Raw genomic sequence first — 20,781 nt, forward strand, 5'->3', positions numbered from 1 at the left:
GGCTGTATATTGTCTTTATCTTTTGAAACATCTTTTTTCTGTAAATGTTTTATTTGCTTCAACTTTGACCTTTTCATAATAAACCCTTATGTTGAAAAGTGTTAACCTTGTCTCTAAGGCTGTTTCCACTAGTGCGTCCCCAAAGTCGCGCGATTTTGCCGCGATTTTTTACCGCGACTTTTTACCGCGATTTGAAGCAATGCCTGTATCTATGGACCTCAAGTCGCATCAAAGTGGGACCAAAGTAGTGCAGGGACTACTTTGAAGTCGCTGCGACTTGAAGTCGCACAGATATGAACGGTACTCATTGGAAATCATGGGAAACAATTTGTCATGCGACTTTTCAGTCCCAAGTCGCATGAAAAGTCGCACTAGTGGAAACAGAGCCTAAAGCTCTTAATGCAAGCTATAAACGAACCTGCCTCTTGAAGGGCGCTACTGTTGTAGAGTAAGACTCTGAGCAGACCTGTCTGTGGTGGCAGTGTGTGTGGCAGACGCTTATTCTAAAATTATAATTGGTATTGCTAAAATTACGAGTCTCCCCCGGCTAGGTCTTTTAAACGGGGGTGGTGGCAGTTAAAGGGTTAATTGTGTAATTAGCCCAGTGACAATCACTCTCAGGCTGCTCGCACCTAGATTGTGGCCCCGCAAGCTGGAAAATCTTTGTGCTGGGCACAGCTGAGAGTGGCATTGTTACGTAAGTGACAGCGTGGTGTGAGGTTGGCCGGTCCTTCGTTGCCAGTTAGCGAGGAGGGCAGAGATCTGACACCCGCGTTCGTCACAAAGCCTTCCTCCCGCTTGCAGAGCCTGCCTGTCACTGATCCTCCTGGAACCTAACCCCCGCCGAAAACCCACCATCTCAGCTGACGCTGGCATGTTATGCTAATGAAAGCCGCTGTAGGGATAATTCACACACAGTGTGCAATGACAGACGTTTTACTGCATCGTAAACACTTGTCACCACAAGGACACACAGGAAACAATTACTTCCTATATGTCCCATTCACACTGCGCTGATGCATATGCCTGCGTTAAAATGCAGACCTGCGCATTTTAACAGTGCACCATGCTGAATCTCAAGACAATGTGCAGCAGCGCAGGAGGCCATGTGATACACTGAGTCGCCCACCACACTGCCCCCTGGCACAGCCGGGAACAGACAGCTACCAGAGCAGTAAAGCGCTCCAGCAGATCTCCATTCCCATGTGAACGGTGTGAGGCCCTGTTCCTAACAGAAAGATATACCTATGCTCAAATTCTAAAGGGGCCAGGGATCAGTACCAGTTCTCATCCTGGGGATTAGGGACCCCTGGTCTAGATTATCTGTTCCAAACTACGGGCTTGTGAGCCAGTTCCTACCCAACTGGTTGCCGTGCAATAGCTTCTGCATTGAGAAGGCCAGTGCCACCAATTTAAAGAGGAGCTCCAGTCATGTTTGTATTTATTAAAAGTCAGTAGCTACAAAAAATAGAGATGCACCAAAATTTTGGTGGCTGAAACATATCGTCTGAAAATGGTGTTATCAGCATTTTGCCAATAAAAGAAAAAGGTGCCGATAATGGCACAGAAATCACAAGCGATTCTGCCATAAATTTTACTATGTTTATGGTGTTTTCATAGGTCATGTGACTCAAAAGAGCAACAGGGGTGCGTTATTGATACATTTTTCTTGAACTTTTCTTGTGCTAAAAAAGGTACCAATAATGGTTGACAAATTCATATTCATTTAAATTCATGATAATAAAAAAGTTGAATACAATTATATTTAAAAATGTATATATTTTTTAAAAAGTGTCATTTTCAGTTGTCGGCCAAGTGCATCCTCCATTTTCAGTACCAAAATTTCTATTCGGTGCATCTCTAACAAAAAGTGTAGCTATTGACTCTTAATAAACACACTCACTCCAGCGATGTGGTCACCCCAACAATCGCTTCTTTTCCTCTCCTCAGCGCTGGGAATTTAACTGTGGGCACCTGACTGTGACAGCTTGCAGCTTCACAGCCGGGTGTGCACTGCACTATGCGCGAGTCATGGTACACCTCCTGAATGGTCAGACCTGTGACATGTCCCAGAAGACTGCATGGGGGGGGGGGGGGGGGAGAACTTCGCCTAAGCGAACCAAGCGGGAGTGGGTACATATCACAACTAGGTGGTACCGCCCGCCCCCCCCCCCCCCCCAAAAAAAAAAAATAATAATAATTATGTAGCATAGGAGGGGAGTGGGTGCATAAAGCAGAACTTCCCCTTTTGGGTGGAGCTCTGCTTTCAGTAGCTTAAAAGGAGAAGTCCACCCAAAGCTTGTTTGGTTGTACTTCTGTGGATCACAGGAGTGCAATTTTTTTTTGCACTCCTGTGCCCTCTTTTCAGCAGAGAGCGAGTCGAAGTCCGCTCTCTGCTGACGTCACGGATGTCAGTCCTGGCACCGCGTCATTGCGACAATAAAGTCTGGACCCGCCAGGTGCCTGGACTGACACCCAGCTCAGCCTCTCAGTGAGCTGCTGAGAGCATGAGCTGGCCACCCCTGTCCCCTCCACAGCCCAGCGCTCCAATGAGCGAGGAGGGAGATGACCAGAGAGCTGTGACTGAGTTTGCAGCTCTTTGCTCACGGAGCTCTGAAAACAGAGTGATCAGCGGCATTCGATCGCTTGGTTCACAGTGCAGAGGCGCCGGGGGACCAATACTGCATCCACCTAGTCAAGTATGAATGTGGGAAAAATAAAATTTACTTCTCTTAACGTGCAGTAAATTCAGGAATTTCTTAATAGAAACATTTTTACAAAGTTGCGCTTTTAATGCGCCAAGTTCACATATACCTCCAGTTCATAGATCAGAAAATTGGAGGTAATTTAGACCAACTTTTAAAAGTTGATTTAGCTTTCCTGAAAAAATTAAAGGGTGAACACTTTACACCCTCGTCCCCCTGTACTTCTATGGGTGATGAACAGTCAGTGCCCAGCCCAACAGATCATAGCGATGTTCTGTGCCAGCGCTGACCAATCATGCACTTTAAGTTGGTGTACTGAGACAGGCAGAGTACTTGTCTCTGCACCCTGTGTAGTAGAGCAGCATTTTTGCTGCTGCTACCCTCTCCGCTCCCCAACTGTCACTTGTGAAGGATAATGTCAACTTCACAGCCAACAGCCTAAAATCAACCAGTGACGTTAGATTGGCGGAGCTTGATGGGTAAGCTAGACACTATTAGGTCAATATTCTCCTTGTTGACAGCCGACGGTGGATGGATTCTTTAGCCAATACTAGATTTTCTATTGGCTAAGGATCCGCACGCTGCTTGCTGACAGAGGAGCAAACCTGGTGGTTATATAACAAAAAAATTCCGCGCTAGAAGTATATAAAATTAAGCAGCAGTAAACAGTGCGACAAAACCAATCAAAACAAAAAGAATTTATAAACTGCGCTAACCTGGTGGTTAACTAGTGCCTTAGCTTCCCCTTCAGGTTTGCCCACCCAGCTTCAAACTCCCCGCCACTGCACTGTGTGACAGCAGCAAGAGGAAGCGCATTGTAAGGACACTCAGGCCTCTGTGCACCTTCACATACTGTGCATGCACAAGATTCATGTACCCGTTTATAACAGGTACAAGAATCTGTCACCCGCACTGAGGCACACCAGAATTCTAATGGGTGTCCATGACACTCTAAGATATCACCTAAAATCTGCTTACTTTCTTCAAAAAGACTCCCAGAGAGATCCAAGCTTAGTCAACATTAACACTGGAATCTTTTTGTGCAACAGGTCTAATGTTCCAACATGTAAAAATTGGGTACTACATCAAAACTAACAAATGTGTAAACTTACTGACATACATACAATATGCATGCAGAGAAACACACAAGACTATTCAACAGAACGGAAGCTAGTCATAAAAAGATGTTTAGTGGAGGGAGGGGGCTGGAGTTGTTACTGGAAGATTTTGTAGCCCTGGGAAAGTGAACTCTAGGGGTCAAGCTAAGCAAGGGTGGGTCTAGAGTCTACTTAACCCCCTCTAACACACATACATGCTTCAACTTTCAAATGAAACATGAAGCCAGCCAGCTTTAACCCATTCATGCACAGCTGGTCCTGTGAATTACCATTAAAAACCATTATAAATCATGGCTCACCAATACCCGGTAATGGTAAAATGCATAAGTCATAAACATGACAGCAACATTACGGTTTTAGATTTATAGACTGACAAATAAAATGTAACATAATCCCTTCTTGTGTATAGTTACACTGCCTAAAGCCTGACCACTATTTAATTTGAGGATAGTAAAGAATTCAAGAGCATCGAGATGTGGGGCAGTGGCTCAGGAAATGAAAGTGTTAACACTGGGAAAAAATTTGCATTTGTGGAGATGATGCCAGGATGGACAGACTTCCGCATACATGGCGGCAAGCAGGGGGAGGGAGGAAACCATCATTCACACAGGCTGGGGGGCACTATACTCATGAAGCAGCAAAGGATAGAGACGTTGCAGTTGCAAAACAATCAAGTACAGTCCTATCAACTGCAATAAGGCACTCGGAATGTGAACTACCCATGAGAACCATGTTGTACACAATCAGCATCATAAAAAAAAAAAAATATGATATCTAAAAGAGAATAGCAGTCAAACAGCTCTAGACAATTTATCAAAGCCAAATAAATGAAGACAATGTTAATTCCTGCAAAGTAGAATAAAAACTTTACTTGAATACTAAATAAAAAAAAAAAAAAAACAAATGCTGCTATATCTTTATCAGATCCATGGCACATAACATACTGTTGATCATTCAGTTATGGCTCATTTAAATGTGCAAATAAAATTAAGTGCCAATTAATACAACTATTGTGTTTTTGACATCGACAGTTTGCATCGCAAAAAAAAAAAAAAAAAAAAAAAAAACTTGCCAGACACCCCCTGTGTTGGTTTTCTATTGTATGGAGTCTTGTACTATCAATTGGGCTGGTAGAACTTGTAAACACATGTCACTGTAAACACCATAGGAGTGTTTGTGGTGCATTTACATGGAGATGAATGGAGGGATTGGGGGAGCAGTAAAGCCAGCTGAACAACATGTGATTATTTTGTCTTGACGCAACCGTGTGAACAACACTGGCCGCTGCAACGCACACAGTTTTGACTGTCGTGCATGTGGCATCAAAAATGTTGCTGAAACTCCTTTTGATGCTAGGGTTAACTTGGCCTTACACACACCATATTATTTAAAAATGGAGAATCTTAAAAGTTTATAAATAAAATGAAGGCTTTAAAAACGACAAAGAAAGGAGGATTCAAAAATATTGTTTAATAAAAAGGAAAAATTTGATTACACAGTTTTATACTGATTTGAATGTACTATATGTAAAATCCCTACGCAAATGGTCAGCGTTGTATAAAATTCCTATATTTATAAAGAGGATTTATACTGTTAGTTATAAATAAATGGAAGATATGAAAATTATTGATAAAGGATTGGAACAGACAAGACAGATGTGTTGTGCTGGATCAACAGCCTTTAAGGTCCATGTAAAGGTGTCAGGATATAGAATGGTGAACATAAATGATGCAGGGCCTCCAGGTAACTAAATACCAGCAGCAGGAGGAGGACCATATACAATTCTGGGTCTATGCTTGGCCTTTGCAAGAGCTAATCTACAAAATGGGCATTCCTGAGTTAGGCGGATGGGTTGGGAGTAATGCCCTTGACTTTTTTGGTATGTATTGTGTATGACTAATATGTGGAGAATTCATAGAAACGCTGTGAATGGTGAAAACAGATGTGGATGAGAGGTTTAGCTGAAAAGGTAAGCATACCATATACATCATTTGAGAATGGAACAGTCATGGCACACCAATGCACAGCAAGAGAGTAGCACAGCCATCACGGAATGCAACCCATGGCCTACAATGATTGTATACTGTACAACCTAATACACACACCAGACATACTGCAGGTAACAAATACATGACTTATTGTATAGAAATTGACAGTGACACAGGCTGAATTGTGTCTCCAACGGAGATTAGACTGGACTGTGCACAACACGTGTAATTGAACCCATGATACATCTGCTGGGCCCATATGATGTGAGGAGTGCCCATACGTGACCTGTATTACAAGACACACTGGGTGGGTGGGGGAGGCGGATAATTACCTTGTCCAGGCAGTTGACTTTCTCAGTCGGGTAGACAATCTTACCGCAGCGGGCACAGCTCGGGTTCATAATGCCAGATAAAGAGACTTGCTTAGTGGAAGTGTGCTGACTGTCTCTGACACCCCGTCCGCCTCCTCAGAATTCTCCGACAGTCTCTTCTTAGCGGTCTCCGACTGTCTCTTTGCCGCGCTGTCCGTGACAAACATAGGAGGGGCGGGGGCGCGAGAACGTGCAGAGAGCGGGAGCGCGCCTCTGCTCAGGGCGTTTCTTGGTGCTGTTGGGAGTGTGCGTGTTGTTGGACTAAAAGGCACGAGAGAGCTGATGTTATCATACCAATCATTTATTTTCTCATACAATGTAACCCTTGTATGTATAATGATTCAGGTATATGAACATTGTGCTACCAATGAATGAAGATCAGTTATAGTGACAATGCCATTTTTTCCATCAGTTGGGGGTATAGCTCAGTGGTAGAGCATTCGACTGCAGATCGAGAGGTCCCTGGTTCAAATCCGGGTGCCCCCTCAAAAATCTTTTTTTCATTATTTGTAGTTATAGTTTGTTCTATTCAGACTTCAAAGATTGTGATTTTATATTAAATTGTTACTAAACCTAGGAGCCTGCATTCACTATATCTGGTCTCCCACAGTACACAAGACATGGAAATGCAATATATTTAGTAAATATAAACTGCTACACACCTTTTATTATCAGAAGTATATAGCAGTCTGGTGACTTCTATCAGTGTCTGGCTGAGCACGGGTTAGAGTTTGTAGGAGGAGTTTTCATTCTCCTATGACTGTCCTACAAGGCTACATGACTCCTGACCCTCTGTCTGGACAGTGCCGATTGGCCCTGTGCTGGTCACATGCACCCTCCTCCCCCCCCCCCCAAAAAAAATAGCAATACACACCAAACTGAGCATGTGGAGAGTGTCCCCAAGGCTCTGTACTATCAGCAGATGGATTGGGGACAGAGGAAGAAGGGGAGGATCAGAGAAAACAGGATCAAACAGCCTTTTCCACAATGCGCAGGATTAACCCCTTAGGTTCCACAGTGAGTATAACAAGCATGCTTTACTGCATATACAGACTGATTTTACTGTTGTGGGTTTAGTAAAACTTTAAAGACATATTTCATCCTTTGCCAAAAAACTGCCTATGCAGAAAAGGGAAGTCTGTAGATAAAAACAAACTGTGCTTTCACCTAAGTTGAATAATGCATTTATTTAAAGTGTAGACCATTTATGTTCTTCATGAAGCCTGACTGAAAAACATCCAGAAATTGCATTGTCCTGTTCTGTCTTGTTGCTAGGATGTTACTAAGAGACTCCTAGCTACTACTGTTCACCTCCACCATCACAGGAGTGAGCTCTCAGATGCAGAGCTCAGAGCTCCTGTATCAGGGGAGAGAAATAGCATGTAAGGGGTTTGAATTAGAGATCGTGGAGGTGAGCAGTAAGAGCTCTTTCACACTGAGACACTTGAAAAACGCCTTAAAAACACCTAGCTCTATTGCCGCATTTTAATCACGTTTTAAATGCATTTTTGCCACGTTAGCGCTAAAATTAGCGCACCCCGCTGGCGTTTAAAAGGCGTTTTTCAAGCGTAATGAATCATGGTGTTAGCTAACAACCCCACCTCCTTACATCACTGTCAGAAACCATGACATCAGACCAAGACAGAAGTACAGTTAAATCACACTTGTTTAATAATAAAAGTAAAAAGAACAAACATAGTCAAAACATAGCCCAAGTTCAGTAACCGAAACGGATAGTCAGCCAAGCCAGAAGTCAGGGATCAAAGTACTGGAACAGCAAGCAGGATCTGGAGCCTGAAGGGATGTCAGCAAAGCCAGTCTTTAAACAGGAACTCAGCAGTTTCTTAATATATAAGAATACAACTAAGTCGAAGGCAGAACTCCTCTGGACTGGATGGCTTAAGTAGGCAGGACTGACGAGCAGGATCATCAACAGCTGAGTAACTGTGGAGAGAGATGGGAGCTGGCAATTAGCCGACAGCTGAGTGGCCAGCTCAGAGAAGGAAGGGCTGAGCCCAACCCTGACAATCACTTCCGGTGTACTTCCTTGTATCTCGTGGAGGGGAGAGAGGGAAAAGAGAGAAGATGGAGTTTCTTGAGCTGTTGTTGTTGTTTGTTCTACTCTATTGAGAATATCTACCAACAGAGGCAGCAACGTTGCTATTGGGTTCATCCCATCCTCCAAGCGCACACCTCAAGAGGACAATTCGCATTGCTACTGTCATGGACGTACAACTCCTGGACCTTCAACAGGGCTCAGGCGCATCCCGGCCAACAGGCCTCCCGCAGCGAACAGACGTGCGCCAATGCGCATGCACGCGCACCAAGCGCGGAGATTGTGCATGCGCGCACAGTAACGCGGCTTTGACGCCCAGTGGCCTTTAAGAGGGGCTCTCACCGTTTAGCTCTTGCTGTCTGATCTGCAGCTTTTCCTGTGACCTGTTCCTGAATCTGCACCCGATCTCATACTGGCCTGGCTCTCTAACCTCGCTGCTGTCTTCAGTCCTGACCTTTGGCTTTCCTTGACCCTGCTCTGTTACCTGCCTGCCTGATCTTCCGTTGCCAGAACCAGCCTGAACTCTGACCATCCCTTGCCTGCCGATTCTGCCTGAACTGATCCACTGTGTATAACCTGGCTTGTCTGACCTTGCTCCTGCCTGTCGTGGGCACCCACATGCGCTTGTTGCTTCTTGGCGTACCTGCATCCAGCTGACCTGCATCCAGCTGACCTGCATCCAGCTTACCTACATCCAGCTGACCTGCATCCAGCTTACCTGCATCCTGCTGACCTGCATCCAGCTGACCTGCATCCCCAGCACTCCAGCTGGTTCCAGCGCCTCCCAGTGGTCATCATCTCCAGTTCCAGAGAACTCAGCAAGCACTCTTACCCCACTGTGCTCCTACGGTCACTGTCCCCAACTGCAGTGACCCGGGAGCCAGGACTGTACGAGAGGTCTCCCTCTGCACATCAGGCTCACCTACGAGGTACGTGTCAGCTACTGTCAGGGAGCTGCCAGGACAGAACAGGGGTATGTGCGTGTGCGCATTCCTGGTCAGACTAAACAGCGGCACCTGTATGCGCATGTGTGCCAGCGCGCGCCTCAGGTGTCCGTGTGCACACTAAGCGCTGCTTGGCGCCAATAGGCTTTCAAAAGGACAGCAACTGCACTTGTGCAGTGCTATTTGATCTGCAGCTCTGTGTCTAGTAACCTGTATCCTGCCAGCTGATCACCTGTACCGACCCGGCTCTGCTGACCTACCCGTTATCTCCAATCTCAACCTCGGCTTGCCTGACCCTGCTTATACCTCCTGCTTGTTTACCTGTTGCCGACCTCTGTCTGTTTATCTGACCCTGCTTCAGCCTGCTGCATTAACCTGCTTGATTACCTACTCTGACCCGACTTGTCTGACCCTGCTACTGCCTGCTGCCTTGCTCTGTGTATTTCCTGTGTTGACCCGGCTTGTCTCACCCAGCTCCAGCTTGCTGCTGATCCTGCATCTACCAGCTCATCAGGTCACTGACCTGCTCCTGTCTCTGCTGTCATCTGCAGTTCCAGCCATTCCTGGTGGGTCATCATCATACTACTGTGCCAGCTGCTACAACTTCCACAGGCACTCCTACCTCACTGCGCTCACGAGACCACTGTCCCCACTCCAGTGGCTCCTGAACCAGGGCTATAAGAGAGGTCTCCTCCTACAAAGCCAGGCTCTACTATGAGGTACGTAACAGTATCAAACAGCGATGACTGAGCCTGCAGGAGAAACCTCTCCTATGAAGGAGATCTGTATGCATCTTGCGGCTCTCACGCAAGCCGTGAAGTCCCTACAAGAGTATTATGTCAAGCTGGAAGGACAGGTTCAGAATCTCTCCGGTCCTGGTAATGCGGCTTCTGCATCCTCTGCTACACCTGCACAGACTGTCTCCACTCCCTCAGTTGTGATGCTTCCACCTCAGCCTAGAGTCCCCATTCTTGAGAGATTCGCAGGGGACCGAATTAAATTCCGGTCCTTCTGCAACGCATGCCAGTTATATTTTGCTCTTCAAGCCCGGACTTCCCCCCTAGAGGCCACAAAGGTGGGTTTCGTAATCTCCCTACTCCAAGGGGAACCCCAGACCTGGGCCCACTGACTACTTAAGGGGAACTGTATCCAGACTCACTCCCTGTTATCTTTTTTTTAAGCCATGGCCCAGCTTTATGAGGACCCTCAGCGAACTGCCACAGTTGAATCTGCTCTGTTTGCACTCCAGCAAGGCCGCAGAGCGGCCGAGGACTATGTCACGGACTTTAGGCTCTGGATCGCAGACACTCAATGGAACGACGCAGCTCTGCAAAACCAGTTCCACATGGGTCTCTCTGAAGGACGAGCTCGCTCGAGTTGGTATACCCTTGAAGCCTTGATTGATCGACAAACTTTTCGACAAATTGATCGACAACTTTGTGACCGTCGGTCAGAACGTTCCATTCAGCAAGGCCGCCTAGTATAAATGAACGCAAAAGCTCCAGTTCCTGCTTCCTGCTACCTGACTCCTACCTGTTTGAATCCTGCTAGCTCAGTTCCAGATACCTCATGCCCATGCAACTAGGATTGATGCGACCAACCCTGCCCCCTGAAGAACGAACACGCCACCATCAACTAAATCTATGCCTCTACTGTGGTGGAGCGGGCCACTACGTGCACAGCTTCCCTGCCAAGATATGTAAGTGTCCATCCTCTGTTCCTGCTAGTGATGAGCTTCGTGTTCAACAGCCGTTCGCCGAATTACGAACGATATGGGCCATTCGCGCCAAATTCGAGTGGTGCGTGAATTGCTGGCTAATGATTGGCCAAGCATGCACTATGACCCGCATGCTTGGCCAATCACAGCTCAGTCTGTACAGAGAGCCGTAATTGGCCAAAGCTAGGGTGGCTTTGGCCAATTATGGCTTAGGGGGTTTCATAAACGCCCCACACTTTATGAGGCCGCCTGCACAGCGGCCCTGTGTAGTGTGTTCCGGCGTTGAGAGACAGCTAGATAGACAGAGAGACAGTGTCATTTGATTTAAGTTAGATAGAGTAGGCAGGCGAGTCAGTTAGCTGCACTTACAGTGTTTTTGTGTATATACAGTTATGTACTTACAGTTATTGTATATATATATATATATATATATATATATATATATATATACATCCTAGGTGTTGTGTGTGTGTGTGTGTGTGTGTGTATGTGTGTATATATATATATATATATATATATATACTGTATTCAGTTTAGCTAGATCCGTTCCTGTTATTCTCTTCCTACTACTGACAGGCAGGCAGGTGTTTTTACAGTAATTACAGCTACCTGAAGAAAATTGCTGTTATCCTTCTGATCCTATTAGTCCCATTAGCTACAGTATTTACAGTTAGTGTAGTGCGTCCTCTGCACAGTGTGCACCTAAAGCTACCTGAAGAAAATTTGTGTTCTTCTGATCCTGTTAGTACAGTACACAAGTTAGTGTAGTGTAGGGATGAGCCGAACATCCCCCGGTTCGGTTCGCACCAGAACCTGAGAACGGAACGAAAATTTGCACAAACGTTAGAACCCCATTGACGTCTATGGGACTCGAACGTTCAAAATCAAAAGTGCTCGTTTTAAAGGCTAATTTGCATGGTATTGTCCTAAAAAGGGTTTGGGGACCCGGGTCCTGCCCCAGGGGACATGTATCAATGCAAAAAAACTTTTAAAAACGGACGTTTTTTCGGGAGCAGTGATTTTAATGATGCTTAAAGTAAAAAAAAAAAAAGTGATATATTACTTTAAATATCGTACCTGGGGGGTGTCTATAGTATGCCTGTAAAGTGGCGCGTGTTCCCCGTGCTTAGAACAGTCCCTGCACAAAATGTAATTTTTAAAGGAAAAAAAGTAATTTAAAACTGCTTGCGGATTTAATGTAATGTCGGGTCCTGGCAATATGGATGAAAATCAGAGAGACAAACGGCATGGGTATCCCCCAGTCCATTACCAGGCCCTTTGGGTCTTGTATGGATATTAAGGGGAACCCCGCACCCAAATTAAAAAAAGGAAAGGTGTGGGGCCACCAGGCCCTATATACTCTGAACAGCAGTATACAGGCGGTGCAAACAAGACAGGGACTGTAGGTTTGTTGTTAAGTAGAATCTGTTTGTAATTTTGAACAGGTACATTTTTAACGTGTTTAGCTCCAGCCAAAAAATCTTTTTTAAGCTTTTTGGAAAACATAGGGAAGGGTTATCACCCCTCTGACATTTGTTTTGCTGTCTGTGCTCCTCTTCAGAAGATTTCACCTCACTTTTTGTCCCAATGACAAATGTTTTTTGAAAATTTGGGGTTTTTTGTGAAACAAGGATTGGTGATAAAGCATCAGTGGAAAGGATAAATGTTTTTCCCATATTAACTCTTACAGGAGAGAATTTCCCTTCCTAGGGGTAGATTTCATCTCACTTCCTGTTGTCTCCTTCCGTTTGCAAGTAGGAGTCGTTTGTAAGTTGGATGTTTGAAAGTAGGGGCCTGCCCTATATACTCAGCAGAAATTTGGGCATTAGGTGTTGTTGTGGCCACAACACTATAAGCCCTCACAGGGCCCTGCTGTGAAATATTAGATCAAGAATTGTAATTACATGCCCCTGTTGAACAGGGGCAGAAAAATTGGGCCTTTGGTGGTGGTGCTGGTGCCACAACACTGTAAGTCCTCACTCGCTCTTGGTGGGCGCAGAAACGGGCCCTGCAGTGAAATATTAGATCAAGAATTGTAATTACATGCCCCTTTTGAACAGGGGCTGAAAAATTGGGCCTTAGGCACTGGTGCTGGTGCCACAACACTGCAACCCTTCACAGATACTCTAGTTGGAACACAGGAACGAGCCCTGCTGCAAAGTATTGCATCAAAAATTGTAATTACATGCCCCTGTCAAACAGGGGCTGAAAAATTGGGCCTTAGGCACTGGTGGCGGCGCCCAGAACCAAAAATGTTCTTACAAGCTATCAGCGTGATCATTGAGGAGGAAGAGGATAATTACTCAGGATAGTCACTCAGCATACTCTAGTTGGAGCGCAGGAATGAGCCCTCCTGCAAAATATTGCATCAAAAATTGTAATTACACGCCCCTGTTAAACAGGGGCTGAAAAAATGGGACGTAAGGCACTGGTGCTGGTGTCACAACACTGCAACCCCTCACAGATACTCTAGTTGAAGCGCAGGAATGAGCCCTGCTGCAAAGTATTGCATCAAAAATTGTAATTACACACCCATGTTAAACAGGGGCTGAAAAATTGGGCCTTAGCCACTGGTGGCGGCGCCCAGAACCAAAAATATTCTTACAAGCTATCAGCATGATCATTGAGGAGGAAGAGGATAGTCACTCAGCATAACAGGATAGTCACTCAGCATCAGCATAGGCAGTCTTGAAGGGATCTGACATTTCAAAAAAAATTATTCGGTTACATCAGCATCAGGTGCTTGGTAGCTGGTGGTGATCCAAGACTGATTCATTTTTATGAAGGTCAGTCGATCGACCGAGTTGGTGAACAGACGCACCCTGTGATCGGTTACAAAGCTTCCAGCAGCACTGAATTTGCGTTCCGAAAGAACGCTGGATGCAGGACAGGCCAGTAGCTCAATTGCATACTGTGCAAGCTCTGGCCAGTGATCCATCCTCAAGACCCAGTAACCCAGAGGATTTTTCAGTGGGAAAGGTGTCCAAGTCAGATCCTGCCCCTAGGTATTCCTGCACCAGGTAAAACAGACACTGGCGATGGTTGCTAGAACCGATCATACCTTGGGGCTGAGGACTAAAAAATTGTCTGAACGCATCGGACAGACGGCCACCTTCTCCACCGCTCCTTCTTTGACTGACCGAAGCCTCAGCAACACGTTGTCCAGAAACAGGAGTTTGTAACCTCCCAATCTCTGGGAACGCGTTGCACAGACCTTTCTGCAAGGCCTCCCGAAGATGTTTCATCCTCTGCTCCCTCTGCGACGGCAAGATAAGGTCCGCAACCTTATCCTTGTAACATGGATCAAGGAGGGTTGCCAGCCAGTATTGGTCCTTCTCCTTGATACTACGAATACGAGGATCCTTACGCAGGCTTTGCAGGATCAGGGAGGCCATGCAGCGTAGGTTTGCTGAGGCATTTGGTCCGGAGTCCTCTGGGTCACTAAGGACGAAATGGTCCGCAGCCACCTCCTCCCAGCCACGTACAAGTCCATGTGTTTCTTGGGACTGATCCCTTAAAGACTGCTGCTGATGCTGAGTGCCAGGCTCCACCTCCATACTGACACAATCCTCCTCCTCCTCCTCGTCCTCTTCCTGTGTGATCGGCGGGCACGCAGGAACACTATCTGGATAAAGGGGGCCTTGAGAGCTAAGGAAGTCCTCCTCTTCCTGCCTCTGTTCTGCCTCAAGTGCCCTGTCCATTATTCCACGCAGTGTGTGCTCCAACAGGTGGACAAGGGGGACAGTGTCACTGATGCATGCACTGTCACTGCTCACCATCCTCGTGGCCTCCTCAAATGGTGACAGGACAGTGTATGCATCCCTGATCAAAACAAGTTCCCCTGACCCTGTCCTGGTGCCATAGTCGCACAGGTACTCATTGATGGCCCTCTGCTGTGTGTGCAGCTGCTGCAGCATGGCCAACGTTGAATTCCACCTGGTGGGCATGTCACAGATTAGGCGGTTCTTGGGCAGGTTAAACTCCTTTTGGAGGTCCGCCAGCCGAGCACTGGCATTATATGACCGGCGGAAATGCACACAGACTTTCCTGGCCTGCCTCAGGACATCCTGTAAGCCCGGGTACCTGCCCAAGAACCACTGCACCACCAAGTTAAGGACGTGAGCCAAACAGGGCACATGGGTCATTTGTCCCTGTCGGAGGGCAGAGAGGAGATTGGTGCCATTATCGCAAACCACCATTCCTGCCTTAAGTTGGCGTGGCGTCAACCACCTCTGAACCTGCCCCTGCAGAGCTGAAAGAATCTCTGCCCCAGTGTGGCTCCTGTCCCCCAAGCACACCAGCTCAAGCACCGCATGGCATCTTTTGGCCTGCGTACATGCGTAGCCCCTTGAACGCCTACGGAGCACCGCTGGTTCCGAGGACAAAGCACAGGAAGAGGCCATGGAGGAAGAAGAAGAGGAGAGGGTGGAGGAGAGAGGTGTGTCACAATCATTAGTAGTGGCATTTTGGAGGCGTGGTGGCGGAACAACCTCCAACACTACTGCACCTTGTCCTGCATCCTTCCCAGCTGCCAGCAGAGTCACCCAATGCGCCGTGAAACTTAGGTAATGTCCCTGTCCATGCCTGCTGGACCATGAGTCAGCGGTAATATGCACCTTACCGCTGACTGCCCTGTCCAGCGAGGCATGGACATTGCCTTCCACATGCCGGTAGAGAGCCGGAATCGCCTTCCGTGAGAAAGTGGCGTTTGGGTACCTGCCACTCAGGAACCGCATATTCCACAAACTCACGGAAGGGGGCAGAGTCTACCAACTGAAAAGGCAGCAATTGAAGTGCTAGCAATTTTGCCAAGCTAGCCTTCAACCGCTGGGCATGTGGATGGCTGGGAGCGACCTTCTTTCGGCGGTGCAGCAGCTGGGGCAGGGAAATTTGCCTGGTACAATCTGACGTTGGTGTACCGAAAGCAGATTGCCCACAAGTACTTGGCTGTGACACACCTAATTCTTCACCTTCATTCCTCTCAGTGCAGGTCTCAGAGAGGACTGAAGGTATAGTGGCTTTGGAGATCTCAGCTGATGAGGAGCAAGGAGAGGTCCTCTTTGTTCTTTGGTGTCGGTCTTTTAGATTCGCTTGCCAACGAACTGCATGGCAGGTCAACATATGTCTGGTCAAGCATGTGGTGCCCAAGCGGGAGATGTTTTGGCCACGCGAGATACGCTTGAGACATATGTTGCAAATAGCAGCGGTGCGATCTGATGCACTCGTCTCAAAAAAGGCCCACACCAAAGAACTTTTTGAATAACGCGCAGAGACTGCAGCGCCCTGCACATGCGGAGCTTTGGGGTGTGATGCAGTCAGTGTGCTGCCCTTAGGCTGGCCCCTGGAGGGCATCCTGCCTCGTTGGTGATGTGCCTCCTCCTCCTCCTCTCTCCTATCGGGTACCCACGTTGAGTCAGTGACCTCATCATCCGCTTCCTCCTCATCACTGGAGCAAACCTGGCAGTATGCTGCAGCAGGGGGAGCATGACTGCCAGATTGCTGTCCTTCTTGGGCACCCCCTCTGTCCGTGCTCACGTTACTGCCTTCATCTAGCTCAGTATCATCATCAGAGCCTTCCAAACGCTGGGCATCCTCCTGGAGCATGTACCCAACACTGTGGTCAAACAGTTCGAGGGACTTCTCAGGAGGACATGGCGGGGCTAGGGAAGGAGTCACTGATGACATTGAGCCGAGGGAAGAGGCCGCTGCTTTTCCAGACAAAGTACCCTGAGCATGGGTGAGAGAGGATGAGGAGGATGAGGACGGCTTGGTCATCCACTCGACCAAGTCTTCCGCAGGTTGCGGCTCAACGTGGCCAGCTGCCGAAAAAAAGGCCAAGCGCGTCCCACGGCCACGTGCTAATGAGGATGCACCGTCTCCAAGACCAGCACTGTTGCCTCTAAACACAGAGCCTGCTTGCCCTCTTTTATTGGCCTGTGACTGTCTGCCTCTCCTTGTTGGCCTTCCAGACATACTAATGGCCTGTAGCTGCACTAAGTGGGATATATATATATATATATATATATATATATATATATATACTGATACTGCAGCTAGCAAAATCAACTGCCTGCCTGTAGTATGAGAACACCACCAATCTTCTACAGGTAGCTTTAGCTGAACACTGTGCAGAGCTCGCAAAAAACTACCATAACTTGTAGCTTATTTAGCTGCCTGCGGTAGTGATAGGATCAGGAAAACACCACCAACCTTCTACAGGTAGCTTTAGCTGAACACTGTGCAGAGCTCGCACTACACTAACTTGTAGCTTATTTAGCTGCCTGCGGTAGTAATAGGATCAGGAAAACACCACCAACCTTCTACAGGTAGCTTTAGCTGAACACTGTGCAGAGCTCGCACTACACTAACTTGTAGCTTATTTAGCTGCCTGCGGTAGTAATAGGATCAGGAAAACACCACCAACCTTCTACAGGTAGCTTTAGGTGAACACTGTGCAGAGCTCACCAAAAAATAACTTGTAGCTTATTTAGCTGCCTGCAGTAGTGATAGGATCAGGAAAACACCACCAACCTTCTACAGGTAGCTTTAGCTGAACACTGTGCAGAGCTCGCAAAAAAATAACTTGTAGGTTTAGCTGAACACTGTGAGGAGGACGCACTACACTAACTTGTAGCTTTAGCTGAACACTGTGCAGAGGTCGCACTACACTAATTTGTAGTTTTCGCTGAACACTGTGAGGAGGACACACTACACCAACTTGTAGCTTTAGCTGAACACTGTGCAGAGGTCACATTAAACTAACTTGTAGCTTTAGCTGAACACTGTGAGGAGGACGCACTACACTAACTTGTAGTTTTAACTGAACACTGTGAGGAGGACGCACTAACTTGTAGCTTTAGCTGAACACTGTGCAGAGGTCGCACTACACTAACTTGTAGTTTTAGCTGAACACTGTGAGGATGACGCACTACACTAACTTGTAGCTTTAGCTGAACACTGTGCAGAGGTCGCACTACACTAACTTGTAGTTTTAGCTGAACACTGTGAGGAGGACGCACTACACTAACTTGTAGCTTTAGCTGAACACTGTGCAGAGGTCTCACTACACTAACTTGTAGTTTTAGCTGAACACTGTGAGGAGGACGCACTAAACTAACTTGTAGCTTTAGCTGAACACTGTGCAGAGGTCGCACTACAATAACTTGTAGTTTTAGCTGAACACTGTGAGGAGGACGCACTACCCTAACTTGTAGCTTTAGCTGAACACTGTGCAGAGGTCACACTAAACTAACTTGTAGCTTTAGCTGAACACTGTGAGGAGGACGCACTACCCTAACTTGTAGCTTTAGCTGAACACTGTGCACTACACTAACTTGTAGTTTTAGCTGAACACTGTGCAGAGGTCTCACTACACTAACTTGTAGTTTTAGTTGAACACTGTGAGGAGGATGCACTCCACTAACTTGTAGCTTTAGCTGAACACTGTGCAGAGGTCGCACTACAATAACTTGTAGTTTTAGCTGAACACTGTGAGGAGGACGCACTACCCTAACTTGTAGCTTTAGCTGAACACTGTGCAGAGGTCACACTAAACTAACTTGTAGCTTTAGCTGAACACTGTGAGGAGGACGCACTACCCTAACTTGTAGCTTTAGCTGAACACTGTGCACTACACTAACTTGTAGTTTTAACTGAACACTGTGCAGAGGTTACTAATTTGTAGCTTTAACTGAACACTGTAAGGAGGACACACTACACTAACTGTAAATAGTCTAGCTGCCTGACTGTGGTACTAACAGGATCAAAAGAACACCAGGTAGCTGTAAATACTGTAACAAGACAAGCCTGCCTGTCAGTAGGAAGATAACAGGAACGGATCTAGCTAAACTGAATACAGTGTATATATATATATATATATATATATATATATATACACACACAAAACACCTGGGATGCATATATATATATATATATATATATATATATATATATATATATATATATATATATACACAATATATATATTTTTTTTTTTTTACAATTTTTATAATAGAAACTAAGAAAAACTTTTTTTCTTTCAAATTGTTGGTATTTTTTCCCTTATAGTATCGTAAAAACTAAAAAGCTCAGTGGTGAGAAAATGTCTCAAAAGAAAGCACTGTCTAAAAAAAATGATCTAAAATTAATTGAGGTAGGTCTGTCAATAAGGTACTCCCTCTGTATAAATTAACGTATGAAAGTAGGCAATGCCCGGGGAAGTTTGATAAAATCTGGTCGTCCTGGGTCGACGTCTCCGGAGACCCTGATCCCCCTACCCCATAAGCAGGACGGGAAAAGTAATGGAAGATATCCTATACCTCACGTCTCTTCTCTTTATGCCTGTTTTCTTTCATCCCATTCCTTCTCATCCCTCCTCCCCCCCCTCTTCCTTTCTTCCTCTCCCCCTCCTTCCTTCCTTTTTTCCTCTCCCCGCCCCCTCCCCCGCTTCCCTCCCCCCCCCCCCCCCCGCTGTCCCTACCAGGTTTAGTTGAATATTGGGCCACTCATTTTATGCTATCAAAAATGTATGAAGATTTGAGCTTTGAGAGGTCTGGTTGAGTGAAACTTCTGATGTTTGCACACCTGGAATTTCTGATAAATAATGGCTATTGTTTAAGAGTCAATTTTACTGTTTTTTATTCTCACTACAATGTCTGTATTAAACTCTTGTATTGTACTGCTGATTTGTTCAATAAAAATTTTCTGTTAAAAAAAAAAAAATTAATTGAGTAGAGCAAGGGTCTTCAAAACACGGCCCTCCAGCTGCTCAAGAACCACAACTGCCACCATGCCCAGCCATGTCCGTGATTGCCAGAGTCCCACAATGCCCCATGGGATGTGCACCTCCGCAGCAGCCGGAGGGCCGCAGCCGGAAGATCCCTGAGGCAGAGCGTAGCATGACTGAGTAATTGTCATTCAAATTGTAACAGCACAGAAAACTTGTTACATTGTGTTCGAACTAGTAGTGTAAAATACTGAATCATGGGTTTTTAGCAGAATTTAAGGGAATCATCTTAAACATAAATACAAAATATAAACAGTGTGTTGTGCATGATTCAATTCACAATATATACTTGAAAAACCTCTGTGTATATATATATATATATATATATATATATATATATATATATATATATATATATATATATATATATATATATATATATATATATATTTTTTTTTTTTTTAGGTTTTTAGGCTGTAAAGTTTGTTTAAGGGAATATCACAAAACCCCCACAGAAGCATTTGCTAAGGGCAAAATGGATATAAAAGATCGAAGACACAGATCTTTAACGAGAGGCCGGAGTGGAAAAGAATTTCGATATGCCAGCTCTTCATTGGATAGTGAAAACTGTAGAGTACCTACTCAGAAGTCATATGCCCCATACACACGGTCGGATTTTCCGATGGAAAATGTCCGATCGGAGCGTGTTGTCGGAAATTTCGACCGTGTGTGGGCTCCATCGGACATTTTCCATCGGATTTTCCGACACACAAAGTTGGACAGCAGGAGATAAAATTTTCCGACAACAAAATCCGATCGCGTCAATTCCAACCGTGTGTGGCCTGTTCCAACGCACAAAGTGCCACGCATGCTCAGAAGAAATTCCGAGACGGGACAGCTCGTTCTGGTAAACTTAGCGTTCGCAATGGATACAGCACTTTCGTCACGCTGCAATGTTCAAAATGGTTTAATACAGCGCACTCTCTTCTTCTTTATAATGTGACAAGAATTACGTAGTTTTGCTGCTCATATTCACACACACTTCTCACAAACTTCTTTCGTTACTATTTATCGGGATTCCCTCAATATATTTTGATTTCTCACATCTGACAACATATTTTTGTATATTTTTTTTTGGCTTTAATGTAGATTCTTTT

The 20,781-nt window shown here is 45.9% G+C and overlaps 1 protein-coding gene and 1 non-coding gene across 2 annotated transcripts in view; one reads left to right on the plus strand and one right to left on the minus strand.

The window, feature by feature from the left end:
* Positions 1-6,394, minus strand: part of LASP1 (LIM and SH3 protein 1) — a 389,778-nt gene extending 383,384 nt beyond the window's left edge. Inside the window, exon 1 of the mRNA XM_073608284.1 lies at positions 6,144-6,394. Within this exon, the coding sequence (XP_073464385.1) occupies positions 6,144-6,212 (69 nt within the window). The 5' untranslated portion in view covers positions 6,213-6,394. The remainder of the gene's footprint in view (positions 1-6,143) is intronic.
* A 202-nt stretch (positions 6,395-6,596) lies between these two features.
* On the plus strand, positions 6,597-6,668 carry TRNAC-GCA (transfer RNA cysteine (anticodon GCA)). The gene has a single exon. It is a non-coding gene; the product is annotated as a tRNA-Cys (tRNA).
* Positions 6,669-20,781: the final 14,113 nt, after the last annotated feature.

Source organism: Aquarana catesbeiana, linkage group LG12 (assembly GCF_042186555.1).
Source record: "Aquarana catesbeiana isolate 2022-GZ linkage group LG12, ASM4218655v1, whole genome shotgun sequence".
Classification (NCBI taxonomy): domain Eukaryota; kingdom Metazoa; phylum Chordata; class Amphibia; order Anura; family Ranidae; genus Aquarana; species Aquarana catesbeiana.